The following is a 24,012-nucleotide window of genomic DNA, read 5'->3' on the forward strand; positions in this document are numbered from 1 at the left end:
GTCTAGCTATTGGAGGGAGCACAGAATAATGGTGACTACAAATGTTGTGACTACAATCCCTAATCAAGGCTTGTTTGAAGAAAACCGTTTTTCACATTATATAATTAGTTTTTTCGCTTGTGTGTGCTTATGGTGCACTGTAAAAATATTCACATTCTTATTTTATTCTCTTATTTAACTGGATAAGAAATCCAACGATGATATTATGTTCACTGTTATTTCCAAGCTTTGTAACTCAATATAAGTTTTTGAAGCAATTTGTAACAACTATGGATGCACCGTATCCACTATTTTGGATTCGGCCGAACCCCGAATCCTTTGAGAAAGATTCGGAATACCGAACCGATTCTGAATCCTAATTTACATATGCAAATTAGGGTTGGGAAGGGGAAAACATTTTTTACTTCCTTGTTTTGTGACAAAAAGTCATGTGATTTCCCTCCCTGACCCTAATTTACATATGCAAATTAGGATTCCGATTCCATTCGGCTGGGCAGAAGGATTCGGCCAAATCCAGATCCTGCTGAAACAGCCCAAATCCTGGCCGAATCCCGAACCGAATCCTGGATTCGGTGCATCCCTAGTTACAACAGTAAACAGCTTCAAAACATTTTAAAAAGATATGAAATGTTTTGTTTACATATATAATGATATATGCTAATGCAATCTTTTGCATCAATACCTATGGACCAGCAATGGCCAAGGGTCTCCCAGCAAAGAAAATATTTTAGGGCCTGTCATGCCACATGTCGCGGTCACTAACATAAATTTTCATTAAAAAACTAATTCTGTGCTTTGAAATGAAAATATTGCAAAGGAAAAAAAATCGGAAATTAAAAAACGGAAATTCGGCTCTTAAAGTTACCAGAGGCAGCTTTTTGCCGCCCCTGGTAACTGGCCGCTCCGTGCCGCCTGAGGCAAGATTCTCACCTTGCCTCATGGCCGGAGCGGCCCTGGGGTTATGTAATTAAACTACTAAAGATTTCTATTTATCATGCTGTGTAAAAAGCGAAGTGAAGCATTACTGGGGATATTGCTCATAGCCACCAAACTTTGCTTTTGTTTTTTAACTGTTGAATTGTGATTGCTGATTGGTTGCTGTGGGCAACATCACCAGTAATTCATTTCCACTTTTTAACACAGCATGATTAGGGTTGCCACCTTTTCTGGAAAAAAACACCGGCCTTCCTATATATTTATCTTTTTTCCCTATTAATAACATTGGGATCAACCATCATTTTTATTGGCCAGGCCGGTAAGATACCTGCCAGGTGGCAACCCTAAGCATGATAAATAAACCCCTAAGTTCTCCCAACAGCAGTAACCCACAGCAACCAATCAGCAGGAAGGATTTACTGGTCACCTGTTTAAAAGCAAGCATCTAATTGGTTGCTATTGCTTACTGCTCCTGGGTAAACCTTTTATTCCATATGGGGTTTTGTTTCTGTGCTAAGCTCTGTAGTTGTAACATTGGCCATCAGTTTGGCTATTGATTCACTCTAGGGATGCACTGAATCCAGGATTCAGTTTGGGATTCAGCCAGGATTCGGCCTTTTTCAGCAGGATTCGGATTCGGCCGAATCCTTCTGCCCGACCAAACCAAATCTGAATCCTAATTTGCATATGCAAATTAGGGGCGGGGAGGGAAATCGGGTGACTATTTGTCACAAAACAAGGAAGTAAAAATAGTTTCCCCCTTCCCTCCCCTAATTTTCATATGCAAATTAGGATTTGGATTCGGTTCGGTATTCGGCCGAATCTCTCGTGAAGGATTCGGGGGTTCTGCCGAATCCAAAATAGTGGATTCGGTGCATCCCTAATTCACTCACATGAAAACATCTTTACTTTACTAGGATCCCAGTACCACAAGCTCCACCAATGGATATATTATCCGACATTCTTGTTGAAGGCTTTAGCGTTGCTTTGGTTGGATACACAGTTTCAATATTCCTTGTTTATAACTCTGCCAAAAAATTCAAGTACTCTGTTGATGAAAACCAGGTAAGAACACCCTGTTACTTACTATTATATACAATTTATGTCCAATAAGCTGTATACATTTACATGGATACATACAGTACATTGATGCTGTTGCCACCCCTAGTATGTAAATGATGGCTAGAGCGCTTGGAATTTTGGGAGGGGGGGGTGATGTTGCATTGTGGGAAAAGAAACTTGCAACCACAGAACATGATATAATAATGAGACTGTCCATCCCATCACTAACTGATGTTTCATCTCTTTACCCCAAATATTAAGTTTATTAATGTGTACGATTTTTTAAAATTGCTTTTTGTTAATTATTATAGAAAGGGATTTTTTTCCTTATTATCACTGGAGTCCTGTTCATTTTCACAGTTATTTACATTTTATTCCACTGTCCCACTATCAGTACTGATTCCTTCTCCACACTGGTACCATAGATAAAAATGACAATATTGTATTGTATTTTTTGTGTTTTATAGGAACTTCTGGCTAATGGTTTGACCAATGTGATCCCTTCCTTTCTGTTCTGCATACCCAATGCAGGAGCTCCGGCACGGTCATTTGTCTTGTTTAGCAATGGAGCAAAATCCCAGGTCAGATACTCATTGAAACTGAAGTTTGCGTTGTGTTTTCTAATTTTTATTGATAACCCAGTGGACCTCAACCATAGTGGCCCAGCCAAGGGCAATTTCCATCATCATTTTCTTATTTTTTATAGACCATAGGTTTATATCAAATGTATTACATTTAGCACTGAAAGTTGAGAGCACATCCTCAATGTCAGGTTCTGTGGGGGGCCCAAGGAGGAACAGTCCAACGCTGTTTGTTGGAGCATTAATACTTAGGTTTCTAGCAGTAACAAGAAAACTGTAGGTTGGCCATGACGGGCATATTATAAGATGTTAAACCCATCAGACTGGTCAACAGAGAACTAATACTTGACTTTTCTTTCCCCAGGTAGCTTGTTTAATATCATGCGTTCTGATACTACTGGTTATTTATGTTATTGGGCCATTTCTGTACTGGCTGCCAATGGTAAGCTTTCCAAGCTCTACAACTCACATCAATTTTTATAAAAAAAAAAGTTCACTTTGGAATAATCTGCCCTCTTTTGGTTCAAGAGCGCGCTGGCATGTATCATTGTTGTGGCATTAAAAGGAATGCTCATTCAGTTCAATGACCTGAAGAAATACTGGAACGTGGATAAAGTCGATTGGGTGAGTAGAGTTGTATGCCTTCAGCTGGAATGGGGATACAGGGGGTCTTTTGAGGTTTTTTTTATTCTTTTAAGAACAGAATCAAATTAATAAAACAAAACATTTATAATAAGAAGAAAAGTACAGGTACAGTCCTTAAAATTCTGGGTATTTTAAGAGGAAGTGCAGAATGGATTTATTGGGATACTGCATAAAAAGAATGATGGACTTGGTACTTTTGAAAGATAAACCAAAACAATGTGCTATTGTTCAGGACAACTGATATAATTTATATATACGCTACAATGTCAATGTTTGTAGACTGAATACAAAGGGGTTTTTCTCTTCTTTTTGTTCTAGCAGTTATTAAGCAGTCTATTAGCTTCCACTTTCACTTTTCACCTGTTCTATAATAAACACATTCATGCCCTGCCGAGCAATACTGTGTGAGGCAAAATGCCTAAAAAATTGATTTCTGATTACTTTTCTACATGGGCTTTTGTAACTGGAGACCTTGGCCAGAAGAGGCTTTTATTCCAAGTGGCTGAAGCCTGATTACTCTGTCTTTACCTCTTCATAAAGTGACTTAGTTTCCTATCTGGAATAAGAATTGTGTCAGGAAGCCTCATCACTATGAGGGTAATGGAAAAAAAGCTGTAACGTTTGATTTTGGTCTAGTATTTAATAACAAAAACACTGAAGCTAGAGGGATACTTATGTGTAAAAGCATCCACCCTATACTTCAAAGCAAACCAGTTCAGTGTCAAATCTCAACAATGTATCCAGTATTTAAAACTTAACATTTAATCTACTGATTAAAAAGTTGCAAAGCGCTCAAAACTAATGCCCCTGAAGAAGCCGAGTTAATCGGCGAAACGCGTTGGGCGGCATTGGTGGACGGTGAGAAGTCTAGCTTCCACCCTGTCCCTACGTAGCTAGGTAGTGTCAGCTCTTTGGGGCAGAAAATGGAAGGGTGGGAGCGGGTGATGCTACCCTTTGATTTATGCACATTTGGCCTTAACTGGGTTTTGCATTCAAGCATATACTTACCTCATTGGTCCACCATTTGCAGTTTTTAACTAAGTGTTTTTTTATGGACAGTTGTCCAGCACTGCTGTGATTTTTCAACAGCAGTGGGTGTGTGGTTTTGAGCACTTTGCAACTTTTTAATCAGTAGATTAAATGTTAAGTTTTAAATACTGGATACATTGTTGAGATTTGACACTGAACTGGTTTGCTTTGAAGTATAGGGTGGATGCTTTTACACATAAGTGTCCCTCTAGCTTCAGTGTTTTTGTTATATAAGTTTATCCTTTTTCAAACCTGCGGTGTCCTTTAATGTAACTTAATTACCTATGGGCTCCTTATTTTTCTGTGTTATTACTAGTATTTAATAACAACCAATCAGCAGGTAGTATTTACTGTGACTTGTTTTTACTGATTCTGTTAAGTCTTGTCATGCTGAGTTAAGAGTAGGGTTGCCACTTGCCGTTTTTTTAAAAATTTTTACTAGACTAGCCTGTAAAATACCAGCCAATGCCAGGGCCAGCAATACTTTCTGTAATAATATTCGCTGCAATAATTAGTCGGTCCGCCCCTGGTCTGCCTCCAATCCACTCCTTTCTCCCCTTCCTAGTGTATATACTAACCAAATCCCCAGCCGATCCACACTTGATAAGTCAACTGTGCCCCACAGACCCGCCACAGCCCTGGCTGGTATAGAAGTTCCCAAAAGGTGGCGACCCTAGTTAAGGATTAAAGTGAAACTGTAATAGGCTCCTACAGTGTAGACACAAACAGAATACAAGGGTACTATCAGTGCCTTTCATCTTCACCCAAGCAACCTGTGATAAAAATACCTTGTCCTGGTGGTCTAGTGGGGGGACGGCGGGGACGCCCGTCACGCCACACTGCTCCTGTGCCGGCTCCCTAGTGCGCGCGCATGCGCACTTCTGATTTAAAGGCGCATGCGCGCTGACGTAATGACGTCAGCGCAAGAGGCGCCAAATTCAAAAAAGTATTTAAAGGGCATTCCTACAGTTTGTCATTGCCCGTGATAGGATTTAGTTCCTGGTGCTTCCGAGCCTTGTGCTATATTCTGAACCTGTTTGATTCCTGTTTTTGACCCCTGCCTGGCTATTTGACTATTCTGACTTCTGGATTCTGACCCTTGCCTGATTACTGACTACCGCTTCTGATTAACCCTCTGATTGACTCCCTGCTTTGACCTTTGCCTGTCTGATAACGTTTACTCTCTGCCTGCCTCGACCCGGCCTGATCTGATTACTCTTTTGCCTAAACGCCTTGTACTGCGATCTTCTGTCCAAAGACTTTGCTTTACTGTCGTCCTCCTCTGCCTATCCAGAACCCTCATCTTGCACCTCTCGTTCAAGTCCAGGTGGCATCCAAGTAAGCCGAGGGCTCCTCCCGAGGCCCAAAGGTGGTCACACTACTGGTGAAGCACGAGCCGTGACCAGGGTGCCTGGTGTTTGTTCTGGTGTTGGGTGCCGACCGTGACACAACCACAAAACCACAGCTTAGTGGCTGAACTCTCATTTTTAGAGCATGACCAATCAAAAACTGGGAGTTCTTTGATTTTCTTTGGTCAGTTGTTTTGAACCCATGCTTGGTGGGGTTTGTGTCTTATGTTTTTATAAAGAGCCAAACTAACTGGTTTGTTAGTCGAAGATTAGTTTTGATGCCTTTGTCTTGCCCCATTTTCTAGCAAGAAATACATTAATAAAATCGTGATAAGACATAATGCTTAAATTAATTTAATATAAACTAATGTTTGTTTGTTTCTTTAATTGCCAGGCAATATGGATATGCACATATGTGTTTACCATATGCTTTGCTGCAAATATAGGACTGCTGTTTGGAGTTCTATTCAGTATAGCTTTGGGAATGTTACGACTGAGCAGGTAAGGAAATATTCTTTATGTTCAGGTGATAATGTCTGCACCAGGTCTAGTATACCATAGCAACCCTTCAGTAGCATTTTCTGGTCAGCAATCTTATTGGTTGCTATGGGCTACTTGAGCAGATTAGAACTGTGCAACTTTTCCATTAAGTGTAGAGGTTTCAATATACAGTACAATGATATTAGGAAGGACCAATATAACAATATGTCTTATGGATGATACATCTCCTGCCAGTATGACAATCCTGCCGCATGTCCCAACTGGCCTCAAAGAATCTGCCCCCAATAGTATGATCTGTTATAAAAACAGCTTGTAGTTGGGGAAGTTCTCTCTTCTGTTAATCATCATGCTTGCTATTTAATAACTGGAATGCATCTGTGTGGTACAGGCATGAAAAAACCCCTTCCCATTCTCAGACTCTCCTTCCCCCACTGCCCCACTACAAGCTCCTTCCTTGTAAGAGTTATTCTGCTCAGAAGTTTCACTGCAGCTTGACCTGCAATAAATCTGCAGAGTTGCACAGCGGAATTCAAAGGGGCCATCTTCTGTCTGTCTACTGATCCTCTTCTGTCCGTTGCCGATACGGATCTTGAGGGAGCATGCTCCTTAAAGATCCGTGTGGCCGATCTAACAGAAGAAGATCAGAAGACAGGGAAGATTGCCCCCTTGAACTCCGCTGAGCAACTCTGCAGGTTTATTGCAGGTCAGCAGACAGGCAGACTACTGAAAAGAATAGAGGCTGCTGGGAGGGAGCTTTATGGGGGCAGTGGAGAGGGATGGAGGGAGGTGAAGGGTTTAGTTCTCCTTTACGTAGACCTGCTTTTTTGTATACTTTTGGGTATCTTCCACGTTTTATAATAATTAATCTTTTAATGCCATCAAGATAAAAATGGTATGTGGGCTACAGGACTAAATTGACCTTTATTCTGTTTAACATTGTTTCCTTTCTAGTATAAATCAGAGACTTTTTTTTGTTGTCCATCATTCTTCTATTATAAGCACCTCGAAATCTGAACAAGCACAGTTTAAGGTGATAATGTCTTAAGTGTGACACAACAATGGGATGTGGTCTGCCACAATTCTAGACATTTTCATTGTCACTTTATTTCTTGAGCAAGAGAACTATACACCATACATGTATTAATATGAGGTTTGTTGTCCATCTGCTCTCTTTTTGGCATGGCTTATAGTTGGTATTCCTGGTCTATGAAATTCCAGGTATTCAGTGGAGCTGAGGCCAGGGCTTCATGCAGACCAATCAAGTAAAAAAATAAATATTGTGTACGCAGATCATTTTTTGCATAAGGACATTATCTTATTACAAGAAGGAAAATACCTTCATCCACAAAGTAGATAGCTCAGAATCCTTCACCCACAAGGAAGTTTAGAATTGTCAAGAATATCATTGTAAACTGTTGCATTAAAGTACCCTTTAACTGAAAAGAGGGCCCTTAGCCCAAAATAAACAATCCCTCCTTCACCAAACTTTACATTTAGTATTATGCATTCAGGTGGGTAGGATCTCCTGGCATCCACCAAGCCCAGACTTGTTTGGGACTGATGAAGTGCAGTGAAGTGCAGTTCAGTTCATCACTACAGAGTCCAAAAGCAGCTGTCATTGTACCAAACCAGCTGACGCTTGGCGTTATGCTTGGTAGGCAGTTGCTTCACCAAGAAATATCCAGACTTTAAGGATATGCTGATCCTGAAAAGGGTGTCTGGATACTTTTGGGCAAAATATTTCCAGATGAGTTTTTGCTATGTACTGTATCTTAACCACTTCATTGTTGAAATAATTATTAAAGATAATGTTCAATTCTTTCCATTTAATTTAGAGCCAAAACGCTGCATTTGGTTCATTGGGATGCAGAGTACAACAAAATGCTGGAAGATCTAAATTCCGTAAGTAGTGTATTACCCTTTTCACTAATAATCAGTGTTTTTCTGAAGGCAGGATATTTATGCTATCTTTTGATACTAAACCAGTGACCCAGTATTCTTCAGGAGTGATGTCTATATGGCAATTGCTATCCAAATTGTAATTAAGCATCAGTTTGAGCCATTCACAGCAACCAAATTATTTTATGCTCCTTTTGATGTCACCTGGCAGTGAAACTTTATGTGATATGTAAACTGTGTACATGGACAGGGGCTTCATGTCATGAGACTAGCTGAGGGTGAAATGTATTCCCTCATTGGCCTAATCCTTGTAAAAAAGAATTAAAAAAATCAGGGACTTTCAAATTATGACCATTATGACATCAACCTGCAACTTGCAATAGGAGTGCACTGGATTAAGTACAATTTCTATGATGTGTGACCTATATAAGGGGAATAGGTGGGTATCTACTGGGCTTATTTAATACATAGTGGTGTTGCACTGGCTGATTTAATTTTTTCGTTGTTTCCCTATAACACCATTGGTTAGTAATTATTGTTGGAGATCTAAGCTCTAATATACACTGAACAGTTGCTCCTAGAATTATTAGTTTGTGAGCGTAGCCAACCTTGAGGGGAAAGGGATCATCCTCATATCTGTTTTCAGATTTCTTTTTCAACATATGCTCTGCAAGGGTGCAGATTTGTAATTTGCACAGCTCCTACAGTATATATTGGGTGCTCTGCAGCTTCACTGCACCTTGGTTCTGTGCCAATACTTCCTAGTTTATATGTTGAAGCATTGATACTTGGGAGTACACAATAAAGGTCCGGCTAGAGCAGTGGTCCCCAACCTTTTTTACCCGTGAGCCACATTCAAATCTAAAAATAGTTGGGTAGCAACACAAGCATTAAAAAGTCCCGTGGGGTGCCAAATAAGGGCTGTGATTGGCTATTTGGTAGCCCCTATGTGAACTGGTAGCCTAAAGGAGGCTCTACTTGGCATTATACTTAGTTTTTATGCAATTAAAACTTGCTTCCAAGCCTGGAATTCAAAAATAAGCACCTGCTTTGAGGACCCTGAGAGCAACATCCAAGGGGTGGGAGAGAAACATCTTGCTCATGAGCTACTGTTTGTGGATCACTGCGCTAGAGGAAGCAGCAATCATTAGTTATCTAAGTATTCAGACACTTGGCTCCTATTTTTATTCTACACTTGATTTATTGACTAACCATAATGGTGCTATAAATGCTTGTGTAGACACACATTCTTTAAGTGAAAGGGAAACATTGGCACAGCAATTGCTTTAGGGTTGCCTGGAGTCTACAGAATGTTCAGCAACTTAATGTGTATTGCATCTGTGATTTCTCCACCTTGTTTGCTGATATCATTCATTATACTTTGCTATTACAGAGACTATTACTATTTGCCAGCATGATCTGGCATTTCAGCGTATGTGGTAAACTTCACGGTGAATTTTTGTATCTGCTACTGTTGCCCTTCTATTATTCAGGTGTAACACACCACAGTTATTCTGTTGAGTACCCATGAACTTCTGCTTTGGCTATTTATAGGCGCAAACATATACACTGCTCTACAGGGTGCTACAGCTTTGTGGTTTATAACTGAATTATTTTTGCAAGCTGGATTTTCAATAGGAAGCCGGTGTTAACCGGACTTTTTACTGCAAGCAGAACGCTATCTTTATTAACCTGGAGCACTAAATAGCCTTTCAGGTTTTTTTTTTGTTAACTGTTACAAATATGCACATTGAATAGATTAAAATTACAATGAATTTAGAAAAATAAATAGAAAAAAACATGTTGTTGCTTAAATTTAACCCATTGTCACCCTACTGTATATCAAAAAATGTGAGGATCAGCCAGCCCAATGTAAACTTCAACACCAACCTCTTGCCTCTGGGAGTTGTTACATAGAGATAAATGCATTGTGTAAAACAGTCGTCCCCAACCAATGGGTTGCTCACCAAACCCTTGGATGTTGCTCCCAGTGGTCTCAAAGCAGGTGCTTATTTTAGAATTCCAGGCTTGGAGGCAAGTTTTGATTGCATAAAAAACAGGTATACTGCCACACAGAGCCTTGTTCAGGCTGCCAGTCCATATGGGGCTAGCCAATCACAGCCTTTATTTAGCACCCCAGGGACTTTTTTCATGCTTTCGTTCCTCCCCAACTCTTTTTACATTTAAATGTGGTTCATGGGTAAGAAAGGTTGGGAACCCCTGGTGTAAAAATTTCTTCTTCAGCCCTGATGTCTGAAAATTTGTACACATTTGTTTTCAGGCCCATTAGAGCCAAGTATCAGCTGAGGTCCCAAGGAGAAGACCTTTTTTGCTTAATCCTCTTGTCAGTTAAGTAGACACATTTTTTGTAATGGTAGTGGGGCTAGACACACTGTATCATAGTGAAGATATACTTTTTTTCCCTTCTCCACCACAAATGCTAAAGGTAAGAATAGAGGGGATACTTCTCATGAAGGTTCTCAGTATAGGGCAGTGATCTCTATTCTATTAGTATTAGTGCGGGTTGATACTTATTAGACTGTATCAGACTTAAGACATGAACTAAAATGTACAAACAAATGAATGTGGGAGAAGGCTTCAGGAATAGATCTGCAAGAGAACATTGTTTTTTTTTATCTAGTCAAATACTGTTGGTTTCACTCTCCCAACAATCGACTCCTCACCACCTCTCTCATTAGATTTTTAAGCGTGTATTCTGTATACTGTGAGTGCCATAGGCAAGGGGGTCTCGCAGGAAGAACTGCGGCAGTCAAAATACCCTTTGAAATCAATTTGGTTGTAGACTTCTACATTTTAAGTTTGGCCACATAGAGTTTGCTGTAGAAGAAAATTGCACATTGCATGGATCTGCTGTGTTCATTGAATCTAGCATGAACCTGTTTGTTTTGCCCACGTAACCCATACCACAGAGGCATTTAAAAAAATATAAAAATTTTTGATGTACATGTATGGTAACCATGTATCCCAGAACCGAGAACAAATGCCAAGATTCCGGTCACGCTTTACGTAGGGAGGAGCCCTTCACTATTCGGATGCTATTAGGTCTTATAACGCGAGAACCAAGGTGAGGGTTCTGGGCAGGCAAGGGAACCGAAAAGTGTGACAGGAAGAATGAGGAAAGAGTGGAGCAGGCCAGGATTAATAACCAAATAGTCAGCACAGTACATAATCAGGATCCAGAATTGTCAGTAACGTTGGTTCAGGCAGAAAATCAGCAAAGATCAAGGACAGACAAGGGTCAAGAACAGAAAATCAAGAGAGCACATCCAAGAACTATCCTAGACTAGACCTACATTGGGCTATGAGTCAGTGCAGAGCAGGGGGTTATATAGCCAGCCTAATGGCTTACACTGATCACCTATAGCCAGATTAGCACCGGGTGAAGCAAGCCATGCTTACTTGCAAATACAACGATAGCAATAGCAGTGAAGCAGGGCTTTAGCCATCTGCTCGTATAGAGAAGAGGTAATGCAGACAGCATACAAACACCAGGTCACTGGTTCAACTCCAGGCAGAATGTTATACCAACCTCTCTTGATAATTCTACTGCAGTTCTGACATGAAAAGCTTAGAAATTTGCCTATTGCAGTTTTTCCTAAAAAATCTCTGTTTAGGTTGTAAAGGAGGTTATAAATGAGTATGGATTAAAACGTCTTCTAGATTCCATCCCCTTTTAGAAACAAACAATGGATGTTGCTTAAAAACTTTCGCTGTGGTGGAATCATTCATTAAGATGGGCCATACTAATCAACTTCCTTACTGATTTGGAGTAAATGTCATAAGATGTAACAAAATGTATCCTAGCAATGGTTTTATTTTCCACCTTCATTTTTAGTAGTGCGTCTCATGGTATTACTGATACATCCCTTTATGCTTTCTGTAGCACTCTTTTGGGATACTTTTTTTTTCTAAACATCTCCAGCGCGTTTTCCTTCCGGTCCCCATCAATCGCCAATTCGCTAGCAAACCAGACCGATGCTATCGCCGTTTTGGACCCTATCACCAGGCCTGTTTTTTGCTCCGGCTAACGATCGTAACTCCGCAAATTCACTAAAGTGCGGATTTTACTGAACGTTACCTCTTTCGTCACCTCAGACCAGGCGAAGTGCTAAAAAGAAGCAAAATCTTCCTCAATCTTACATCATATTTTGTGTGCCAAAAATGCATTAAAGTTCAAAAACCGCTGGTGACTTTTCCTTCTTTTAAGCGGGATTGGCTGCAAAAGTCCTAACTTAGACTTTTTTTGGGTAACCGGTTTTCTCCAGACATTTTATAACATATGGAACATTCATTTTACAGTGGGCTCATGTGTAGGGCATTATATTAACCCTCTTGTCTTTATTAAGGTTCCCTGGACATGTGTAATAAAAAGTGGTAACTTCAAGCATTTGCACCAACATTTTCTAATAAAGACGTCCATACAACTTTAAATTTCCCGCCGTATGCAAATTGACCTAAGTGCAAGATCACTAGCTAATTTTCGGTAGGCACAAATGAACGCTAGCGCATCTTCAATATGAAATGCTCGCACAGCCAAAGTAATGCTAGCAACAAGTCGACAGCGTTCAACGCCTGGGACTAAACTTCGCATTTTAGTGAATTAGTGTATTCGTAGCGCATTTGCGCCTGGCGAAGTGGTGCGAGGGGTGCGAAGCTGATGCTGGCGAAAATTCGACCGGTAGTGAATCTGCCCCTATGTCTTTATCAGGTGCCAAAATACAAACAGTGCCTGCCTTTTTTTCTCTTTCCTTTTCTCTGTTTGTATTTGTGACCCTTATGAAGACTATGGCCATGTAGGGCTAATGGCCATGTTTTGTAACCTTTTGATGGAATAAAAGAACTCCTTTTTTACATTGAGTGTGCAATCCTCTCTCTTATTATGAATGTTATAAGCCTTGTTGACTCTAATCGGGAGTCCCTTTTGGTTTAGCACCTCGTATTGTTTAACCGTGGGGTGTGCGCTTCTAACTATTATATTTTTTCAATTAATGTCCTTACTGGCATGTGGTAAGGGCAGTATATTCATTGTGAATTGGGCATGTGTCATAACTACAGGGGTGCTCATGAGGAGAACTATGGGGGTCAATACTCCATTTACTGCATGTCAAAAGAATTGTAAATATACTGCCTGTGGCCAAAGGGCTGCTCACGAATGCTGAAAATACTTGTGGCTGGAAAGTCTAAAACAGCAATATAACAACAATAAATTGGTTGCCATCTAGGTAGTAAATGAGCCCCCAGAAGGAGAGTATTTGTTTAAAGTTATCCTGCCATGAGAAGTGGCTCAGTTTTTCTATTTGGTTTCTCTCACCCATATATGCCTCCCTTCTTCTTGAAATTTGCATTATGTTTTACAGGGATTTTTCCAGAATGTGAAAATAGTTTCTGTTGGTATGCCTTTATTGTTCCTCAATGTCAAAAAGTTCCACGCGGATATGCTGAAAATGAATAACAAACTCACAGGAAATATTGTCCCTAAGGTAAGCTAATGTATTCTGATGATACAGATCCTTAATTTAAATTGCTGCTACCCCAAATGATGCACTTTATTTGTTTACTGTAGTGATGTGCAGGCCGGCTCAATACCCGTTGATTGGGCAGATTCAGGCCAACATCCACACACTTTTTGCGTGTGGGTTTGTGTTGAGCTCTTCTTCTCCCCGCTCGTGACCTTGCTCTACCGGCTTTTCACTCCAGCAGCCTCCATTTATAGGCACATACGATCTGGGTTTAAAAATGAAGGTGCCGCCTTGGGTTTGGGTCAGGTGCGGGTTGGGAGCACATCGCTAGTTTACTGGTAGAAATCTTTTAATTCGGAATTGTTAAGGATCAAACACTTAGGTGCAGATTTATCAAAGGTCGAAGTTCAAAGTTAAAAAAAAACTTCAAACTTTGAATTCAAAAAGACCAACCGAATAGAGGTCGAAGGTTTTTGGGGGTCGAAGTGGTCCACTTCGAATCGTACGATCGAAGGAATAGCGCCTTCATTCTACTTTTCCCCAAAAAAACTTCGATCTCTCAAACCACCAATTGCCTCCATATAGGTTCAAGGAGGTCCCCCATAGGCTAAAACAGCACTTTGTCAGCTTTTAGGTGGCGAATGGTCGCAGTTTTAATGAGATAAATTTGACATGATAAATTTCGAATTTCGTAGTTTTTTTCAACTTCGAATCGAAGTTGGACTATTATTCCCTAGTCGAAGTACACAAAAATATCTTGAAATTCGAAGTTTTTAACTTCGAAAATTCACCTCGACCTTTGATAAATCTGCCCCTTAGACAATTTGTTTCTTTGTTTATTGGCGTTTCATGTTTTTACTTTATTTACTTTTTACTGTGATATTTTGCAAAACAGTAGATCCCCCATTTTATATTTTTCATGGGACCAGAAAAAAAATTATTTAAAATGCATTCTTCATTATATATTGAGGAGATCACAAAATGAAGTCTAAAATGAGGGAAAACTTAAAACCAGGGTATGTAAAATAGAACAATTTAAAGAATAACTGAACATGGCACAACTTGTGTTTGCAAGATTCGGTACCAACAGTGATAAAGAAGCAAAAGTGACAGAAATCAATTCTGCAGGGCTCATATAAAACCACAAGTGCTGTTGCTGCCCCCACAATAACCTCTTAGCCAGTTGCACGTTCCAATACTTTTATTAAAGGTAAGGGCATTATAGAAAGATAATAGGGGATCTGTGCACTGGGTTTCATTTGGAGGAGTTGAACTTGATGGACTTTGCTCTTTTTTTAACCCAACTTAACTATGTAATTATGCTCCTTACTCTTCTGTTGTGCTTGGTCCATCCTGTCTTCTGGTCTCAATGGAGCGCTGCTGTTTCTATTGACACCGTCACCTCCAGACCAGGCATAATTCCCTGGGTCAATCTCCTTCTCCACAGTTCAATTGTGCCAATGAATAGTGTGCTCACATCCCTTGCATACCAAACACCAGAAATGGTGGTAAAAATTTATGCCAGAATTCAGAGGAAAAAAAACTGCTCACTGCACTTACAGACATATATGTGTCCTCATATCATAGAGAGCAGAAGAGAGACCATAAATACCTTGAGTACTCACAAGAGCCTTTATGGACTAAAGGTGGTGTGGCAAGCTGGCAGCTTGAACGCGTAACTTTTAGGGGGATTAGTCAATGGTGAGCAGGCAGCATAGGAAAAAGAAGCATAAAGACAGGGACACAGTTTCTTCAAGGAAAACACACGTTTATTTTCCCACTTTGCACAAACACAGTGTATTGTCCACAGACACAGGGGTGACCATTTTCAGGAAACAAAACAAATCATAAAATAAAAACCTAGCCCATTGGGCACTACCTTCCAACTCTGGAGCAGTCCCTGACTAGGCTGGGCCCCTTTTGGACTCCCAGCAAGCAAAACAATTGTTGTGGCTCACCCCTGTACTCACAGTCTTGGAGTGAACTTTTAGCCTCCTGGCTTTTCTTCAATGTCCCACACAGACAACAAATCTGGCTCTTAGACACAGCCACGGGCTCCCTCTGCTTCATGCAGTATCAGACGCCACTCCCAGCTCCTCTGGGAGTTCCTAACACAGCTAGGCCTCCTACCTGCTGTGCCCTGATGATAGACACACTCTCCCATTCCAATTAACTTTAAATAGCCTTTCCACAGGACAGCTTTCCTGTGGAAGGTGAACTCCAATCTCTGGACTGAATTTGTGGAATGGAGTCCCTGGCTACTAAAGTCTTGAAACAGAGCGCTGATTCTCTGTTTAATAACTCCCTTCCTGGAGCCTAACTCAGTACCTGGGGAGAAATTAAAGGAGTGACCTTTTTTCCTCCTTTTCCTAGTCACTCTACCACAGTGGCCATAGACAAAAAGATCCGCTCGCTTGGCGACATCGCCAAATGAGCCGATCTTTCCCCGATATGCCACTAATGGGCATGGCTATATCGGGGGTAATCTGAAAGTTTGGCCGTATGGCCGAACGATCAGATTACAATGAGAGCGCAATGGGCTCCGGCGGGATCGGTCGGGACAAAATCAAACCTGTCTAATCGACCAAACGACCGATCTCCACGCGTGGTCCGAAAATTGTACAAATCCTCGATTCGTATGATAGGATCTTTGCGTCTATGGCCACCTTAACAGACATATCTGAAAGACCTCTGGTACTAATTGATAAATCCTATCCAATGCGTGAACCAGATAATGAGAAACAATTTATATATAGTTACCCACTGTTACCCAAGTTACCCACTGCACTTGCAGATGTAAATAAAAGATGCAACTATCTGATTCAGCAAACAATTTACAATGTATATTGTGGAAACTACATTTTTCTCTTACTTTTAACTCCACAGGCCGTGCAATACTGTAAACACCTAGCAATGCAATTACCATACATTTACAATTTAAATGCTGGATAAATATTTTACTTTTACCTGAAAAACAACTCTTTAAAGTGAATAATTAAACCGGCCGTGTGATTACATCCTAGTTAACATTCTAATGTCTCATGTGTGATGTTTTAAATAGGTTAAATAGGTAGACTCTTGTCCCTTGCTGTAACTTTACTCAGAATTGTACAGATTTGGCACCATTTGTGCCATTTATTATCTGCAGCGATGTCACCGAAGGGCCAGAATTCATTGCTTTTTACTTGTGCAACCTTCTTAGTGCAAATTTCTAATTTATTAATGTTGAATATATTCCCTTTTTACAGAATGGTTCATAGTAACAGTAGATGAAACCTGTATCTAACATTATTCTTTAAATTCTTTATTCTAAATTCTACAAAGGGTATTCACCTTTAACTTTTAGTATGAAGTAGAGAGTGATATTCTGTGACAATTGGCTTTTATTATTTATTTCTTGTGGTCAGGGTCGGACTGGCCCGGCAGGACACTGGGAAAAAAACCTGGTGGGCCCCAGCCCTCATAGGCCCCAGCCGAGCCAGACCCCCTTCTCTGTATTTCCTGGGCGTGAAAAAAAAAACAATTTGCAAAGCCGCGCAGCGCTGTGCGGTTCCGTGCGTGCATGCGAGCCTTTTTGTGCGCATGTGCAGCGTCGAGTATGGAGGCCAGGGGGTCCGAAGGGGGGCCATGGACAGTGGTCCCGGTAGGCCCTGGACCCCCAGTCCGACCCTGTTTTTGTTTTTGAGTCATTTAGCTTTTTATTCAGCAGCTCTCCAGTTTGCAATTTCGGCACTCTGGTTGCTAGGGTCCAAATTACCCTAGCGACCATGCATTGATTTGAATAAGAGACTGGAATAGGAATAGTAGAGGGACTGATTAGAACGATAAATAATAAAAAGTAGCAATAACTATACATTTGTAGCCTTAAAGAGCATTTGTTTTTTTAGATGGGGTCAGTGACCCACATATGAAAGCTTGAAAGAGTCAGAAGAAGAAGGCAAATCATTTAAAAACTGTAAAAAAGAAAAAAAAATGAAGGCCAACGGAAAATTTAAAATTGAATGAAGGCCATTCTATAACTATACTAAAAGTTAACTTAAAGGTGAACCACCCCTTAAAAGTAAAGGCAAGATGAGAAGGGAAAATGAGATTTCAATGAACGAATGAAGTCACATAGCTACAGGTATCTGTTCCAAATATTTCACATGTGCTTTTGCATAAAGCAAGGGTAACTCCCCCTATCTTTACCAGCCTGTTGCATCTGCTTTGTGGCCTGTGTGTTAAAAATGTACGGTTTGAATCTAACTCTACTTAATCCTGTTTCAGAAGAAGACAGATTTGTTACTGAGCCCTGTGTCCAATGGGGACAGTAATGGTAAGTTTCCGTTTTCTTTTTTTTTTCCCCCTCTTCTTTTAATAGTGTTTAAAGGAACGGTAACATCAAAAATGAAAGTGTTTTAAAGTAATGAAACTATCATGTACTGTTGCCCAGCACTGGTAAAACTGCTGTGTTTGCTTCAGAAACACTACTATTGTTTATATAAATAAGCTGCTGTGTAGCAATGGGGGCAGCCATTCAAAGAAGAAAAGGCTCAGGTTACACAGCAGATAAGCTCTGTAGAACATAATGGTGTTATCTGTTATCCACTATTTAACCTGTGCCATATAGACTTTTTCAATTTCCGCCATTGCTACACGACAGCTTGTTTATATGAACTATAGTAGTGTTTCTGAAGCAAACAGACCAATGCAGGGCAACACTGCATGAAATTTTCATTACTTTCAAACACATTTTTTGGTGTCACTGTTCCTTTAAGACTTCAGGAACCAGAAGTTATTGTTTAGAACAGCAACATCTCCCCAAAACATAATTATGAAGTCAGAGCCAAAGGTTATAGCTAGGATTAAAATGCAGCCAGGTAGATACCAGAGAGTGGAAGGGCAAGCATAGACAAAGACAGAATTCAAGCCATATAAGCCCCTCTTTATCTGTCTTGTGGGCACCTTAAGGTGCAGAGATTTGCTGCATTATTTTGCTTTTGAAATAACATTTATAATAATGATGGCGTATGGGCTGCTTGGCTTTCTTATTACTCAGGTGAACCCCCGACTCTTCAACCTCAACCTCAAAGATCCGAGAGTTACACTTTAATCTTGGACTGCAGCGGAATTACATTTTATGACTATACTGGAGTAACTATTCTCACACAGGTATTTAATAAGCCGTGTATTCATATTTTCAGCTCCAAACCCCATTGGTGAATAAGAAGGGAAAAATGACTTTGAAGTAATCCCTCTGTAAATAAATGTTTTGCTAGAGAAGTGTATTGACTGACATGAGCCATTGAGTTAAGAAGGCCATACACAGGGAGATCCGCTCATTTGTCGATGTCACCAAACGAGCGGATCTCTCCCCGATATGCCAACATTGAGGTGGGTGATATCGGGCTGATCCGATCGTGGGCCCAACGATCGTATCAGAATGGAGGCCATACAGGTGGACGGAAGGCGTGGCCGCGATCCAACGAGATATTTTACCCTGCCCCGACGGCATTGGGCCGACTTTCGGGCAGATATCGATGGGGGACGCCCGTCGGATGGCCTCACACAGGCCAATAATCGGCCTGTCGGCAGCTTTTATAGGGGCCTTTACTGTTATTCATGTGACCAGTGACTGGTGAGGGGTTGTTTCTTTACATTCTGGAAGGAGAAACAATGAATTGTATGGAAGATTAACTGATGTTCTTGCAGGAGTCTCTAGTAGGTGGGAAGGGACCCATCCAATGCTACACATTTTGTTTGGCAACTCAGAATTGTAGTCTGGCATTATTGTTAGTAACAACAAGATCTAGGACCGCTAGGAGGTTTTAATCTTTTTTTTTTTTTGTTAATTTGTACTTTTGCTCTTTCTTTTTGCAGATGTGTTTGGAATTAAAAGGACAGGGGACAACGGTGCTGCTCACAGGCTGCAGTGGTACAGTATAAAATAGGGGCACATTCAAAAAAAGAGGAATTGAGGAAACAATACATTTCCAATAATAATGAGTTTTTAGTGTAATTAGAGCAGGAAACAGTGTAGCTGATAAGTGATAGGAGTTTAAACATAGTTTAAGGGTCAGTCCACACTAGCAGATTCTGGAGATTATTTGCCCCAGCGACAAACCACCTCTTTTTGGGGGCGACAATCTTCCCGAACGGCCTTCCCCCGGCCCTCCACCGGCTAAAATGAAAATCGCCTGCGGCAATGCACACGCGGTGCTTCGTTTTCCGAAGATGCCCAAAATTTCCTTGTGGGGCAACATCGGAAAACGAAGAGCCACGTGTGCATTGCCGCAGGCGATTTTCATTTTAGCCGGCGGAGGGCAGGGGGAAGGCCGTTCGGGAAGATTGTCGCCCCCCCCAAGAAGAGGTGGTTTGTCGCTGGGGCGTAATCTCCACGAATCTGCTCGTGTGGACTGACCCTAAAGGAGAACTAAACCCCCCTAATAAGAAAAGCCCCTACCTCCTACCCTAGATAGCCCCCCCCTCCCTGCTTCCCTCCGCATAGTTGATTACCCCTGAAAGTGCCGCTAACACAGTCCTCATGTATTGGTGCAGAGTAAGCGCATTGGAGCTCATTGGCACCATCTTCCAGTGTTCTTCGGGTCCTCTTCCTTCACTTCTGCAATTAACGACACTTTTGGAGCATACGCAGTTGCTACGAACCGGAACACTGTTCCAACTGCGCATACCCAAATACGGCGTTCACTTACGGCTACGCTTAGGGGTCAATGCAAATCATCAAGCAGAAAATGAGGTTTGCCTGTTATATAAGATTGTACCACAGAGCTGATGATTAACTGCTAATGCTAATTAGCTTTTTATTGTGGCATTTTTATTCAGTATGTTGAGTGGGTCCCTAAGCTCAGTAAGTGACAGCAGCACAGAGCATGTGCAGTGAATCAGCAGAAAAGAAGATGGGGAGCTACTTGGGCATCTTTGGAGACACAGATCTTTGCAGATGGATGTTTTCCATCCAAAATGATTGTGGTTTACTGGAATTGGCATTATAGACTACTAGGGATAAGGCCTTTCTCATACCAGGCTTTAGTGCAGTGGTTGGCAGACTTTTTTAACCCCCTTTATCATTCTACAAAAGCAAAAAAGCATTCTCCCCATTGTCATGTAATTGTTTCCTTCTGCATCTAGCTCCATCTATGTTAGATTAACCAGTAAGGTTGTGCCATTTATTTTTTTGCAATATCCATATGAAACTGTTTTCTGATGACTGAAACCGGTTTTTTTTTTTTTTTTTTACAGACTCCTTAGTCAGAGCACTTCAGTACTGTGGACTTGAATCCAAAAACCAAACTTTTCTAGACTCTGTGAATTCAGCACTTAGTTCACTGCATTTGCAAACGGTAAGCTCTGTCTGGCTCTTTCAAAGGGTACACAGCATTAAAGGAAAACTTAAGGGTTTCCCTTTAAAGGGATTCTGTCATGATTTCTATAGTGTAGTTTGTATTTCTAAATGACACTGTTTACACTGCAAATAATTCAGTCTACAATATAAAATTTAATTCCTGAACCAAGTAGTGTATTTTTTTTAGTTGTAATATTGGTGTGTAGGTGCATCTCAGGTCATTTTGCCTGGTCATGTGATTTTAGAAAGAGCCAGCACTTTAGGATGGAACTGCTTTCTGGCAGGCTGTTGTTTCTCCTGTAACTGAATGTGTCACAGTGGGACCTGGATTTTACTATTGAGTGCTGTTATTAGATCTACCAGGCAGCTGTTATCTTGTGTTAGGGAGCTGCTACTGTATGTGGTTATCTTCCCATTGTCTAGGCTGCTGGGTGGAGGGGGGTGATATCCCTCCAACTTGCAGTACAGCAGTAAATATTAACTGAAGTTTATCAGAGCACAAGTCACATGACTGGGGGCATCTGGAGAATCTGGCAATGTCTAGCCCCATTTCAGATTTCAAAATTAAATATAAAAAAATCTGTTTGCTCTTTTTAAAAATTTGAATTCAGTGCAGAATTCTGCTGGAGCAGCACTATTAACTGATGTGTTTTGAAAAAAAAACATGTTTTTTTTCCATTCTAGTTTTTTCTTAAAGCAGAAAATGTTCGAGTGAGCTCATTTGAGGTATAAAAAAACCTCCCAGACCTCTAAAACTCGACTTTTGAGAAATCTGCCCCTTAAAGGAGAACCAAACTCTTTATATCAAAATCCCCTACCCTACATAGACCCCCCTCCCTGCTCCCCCCAGCCTAGGTGTTACCCTCAGTAAATGCCCCTAACTCTTTACTTACCCCTCGTTGTAGATTCAGTGCATCGGAGTTCACGGGCACCATCTTCTTCGGTCTTCTTCCAGCGATATGGCAATTTCTGTCACGCAGTTGTCAAAAAACGGAAGATTGCTCCAACTGCGCATGCGCCAATACCGCGCTGACTTCTGGAAGATTACCGGAGAGAAGAAGATGGCTGCCGTGAACCATGCTGGATTTGTGGAAAGGCCACCTAGGCCCGGGCCTAGGGTGGCAGCATGCTGCCCAACCACACCCGCATTGGTTCAAAAACACTGGGGATGCGCTGGAGATACAATCATTTTTTAAATCCCCATTGCTCCGGTCCAGATTTGCACGAATAAAGGGGAGGGGACAGGGGCGACAAATGGCAGTGGGCCTAGGGGCGACCACTATGTAAATCCGTCCCTGCCCGTGAACTCTGATGCGCTAAATCTGCACTGAGGGGTAAGTAAACAGTTAGGGGCATTCACCGAGGGTAACACCTAGGCTGGGGAGGAGCAGGGAAGGGGGGTCTATGTAGGGTAGGGGGTAGGGGATTTTAAAATAAAAGGTTTGGTTCTCATTTAATAGGTCTAATAGACATTTTTTTAAAAACTAACATTTGATAATGTTAGAATGTTTTGCTGCTTCATTTCAGAGCCGGACATCAAACTTTGAAGCCATTGATTCAACAAGTGTCTAAAGCTATTTTGGAATACCTGCACTGAATCATATCTGGATCTCATTGACGGATCACTCATCCAATTGAGGTTTTTCTCCATGTTCATACTGGTCGCTGAAGACGCTTGGTCTGATTGGTGCTAAGGTGATCCACTGACCTCAGCAGGCAGGCCGGGTTTTCTTGTGGGTGTCCGAGCACTGAGAGAAGCTGAAAGGGCACATCACAACACTGGATTGAACTTCACAGATTCATTTATTCAACAACTGAACAGCGAATGGACTGAATGTCACAAGGCTGCCTTCTTCCCACTGGGACCTTTATGCAGAACCTAGTCTTTTCTAATAAATACTGTTCAATTTGGATAATATTCATTCCTTCCCTCCTGAGGATTCATATCAACCACCTACTGAGGATTTTGGAAATTGTCTGGATCTTGTCTGGATATTCTCTGGATCTTGTCTGGATATTGTCCGGATATTGTCTGGATCTAGTCCGGATCTTGTCTGGATCTTGTCTGGATCTTGTCTGGATATTGTCTGGATCTTGTCTGGATCTTGTCTGGATCTTGTCTGGATATTGTCTGGATATTGTCTGGATATTGTCTGGATCTTCTCTGGATCTTGTCCGGATATTGTCTGGATCTTGTCTGGATATTGTCTGGATCTTGTCCGGTTCTTGTCTGGATCTTCTCTGGATATTGTCCGGATATTGTCTGGATATTGTCCGGATATTGTCTGGATCATGAAGGATAGACCTGATGGGAATAGACGGGAAAAATGCTTGTGTAAAATCAATCAGTCCATAATTATTTGTGCAACATGTAAACCCGCACTTTCTTGTAAATACAAATATGTCACACTACCAATGATAAAAGGAAATTTTAAGCCATAAACTTTCAAAAATTTGAACTTTTGAATTAATTTGTTCTTAATAAGAAAGCCTTATAACTAAAGGAAATGTAAAGCATCAAACAAACTGAAGGGGTGGTTTGCCTTAAAGTTAACTCTTAGTATGTTACAGAATGGACAATTCTAAGCAACTTTTCAATTGGTCTTATTTATTTTTCTATAGTTTATTAATTATTTGCCTTCTTCTTCTGACTCTTTCCAGCTTTCAAATTGGGGTCACTGACCCCATCTAAAAAACAAATGCTCTCTAAAGCTACAAATGTGTTGTTATTGTTACTTTTTATTATTCGTCTTTCTATTCAGGCCTCACCTATTCATATTCCAGTCTCTAATTCAAAGCAATGGATGGTTGCTAGGGTAATTAGGACCGTAGCAACCAGATTGCTGAAATTGCAATTGCAAACTGGCGAGCTGCTGAATAAAAAGCTAAATAACTCAAAAACCATGAATAAAAAAATAATGTCTTAGAATATCACTCTGTACTTAATACTAAGGGGCCGATTCACAAAGCGTCGAATATCGAGGGTTAATTAACCCTCGATATTCGACTGGGAATTAAAATACTTCGAATATCGAAGTCGAAGGATTTAGCGCAGATAGTACGATCGAAGGATTATTCCTTCGATCGAACGATTAAATCCTTTGAAACGTTCGATTCGAAGGATTTTAATCCAACGATCGAAGGAATATCCTTCGATCAAAAAAACTTAGGAAAGCCTATGGGGACCA

General features: G+C 40.9%; 1 protein-coding gene across 3 annotated transcripts in view; it reads left to right on the forward strand.

Annotated features, from left to right (window-relative positions):
• Positions 1-23,398, forward strand: part of slc26a7.L (solute carrier family 26 (anion exchanger), member 7 L homeolog) — a 61,180-nt gene extending 37,782 nt beyond the window's left edge. For 2 of the 3 annotated variants that reach the window (XM_041566546.1, XM_018268126.2), the window contains exons 8-19: positions 1,854-2,001; positions 2,466-2,579; positions 2,944-3,021; positions 3,108-3,203; positions 5,997-6,103; positions 7,939-8,005; positions 13,381-13,503; positions 17,749-17,797; positions 18,521-18,633; positions 19,342-19,396; positions 20,722-20,822; positions 22,352-23,398. In XM_041566546.1, coding sequence (XP_041422480.1) covers positions 1,854-2,001; positions 2,466-2,579; positions 2,944-3,021; positions 3,108-3,203; positions 5,997-6,103; positions 7,939-8,005; positions 13,381-13,503; positions 17,749-17,797; positions 18,521-18,633; positions 19,342-19,396; positions 20,722-20,822; positions 22,352-22,396 — 1,096 coding nt within the window. In that variant the 3' untranslated portion in view covers positions 22,397-23,398. The remainder of the gene's footprint in view (positions 1-1,853; positions 2,002-2,465; positions 2,580-2,943; positions 3,022-3,107; positions 3,204-5,996; positions 6,104-7,938; positions 8,006-13,380; positions 13,504-17,748; positions 17,798-18,520; positions 18,634-19,341; positions 19,397-20,721; positions 20,823-22,351) is intronic. The other variant, XM_041566547.1, reaches the window with a different exon arrangement.
• The last annotated feature ends 614 nt before the right edge of the window (positions 23,399-24,012 follow it).

This window comes from Xenopus laevis, chromosome 6L (assembly GCF_017654675.1).
Source record: "Xenopus laevis strain J_2021 chromosome 6L, Xenopus_laevis_v10.1, whole genome shotgun sequence".
Classification (NCBI taxonomy): Eukaryota; Metazoa; Chordata; class Amphibia; order Anura; family Pipidae; genus Xenopus; species Xenopus laevis.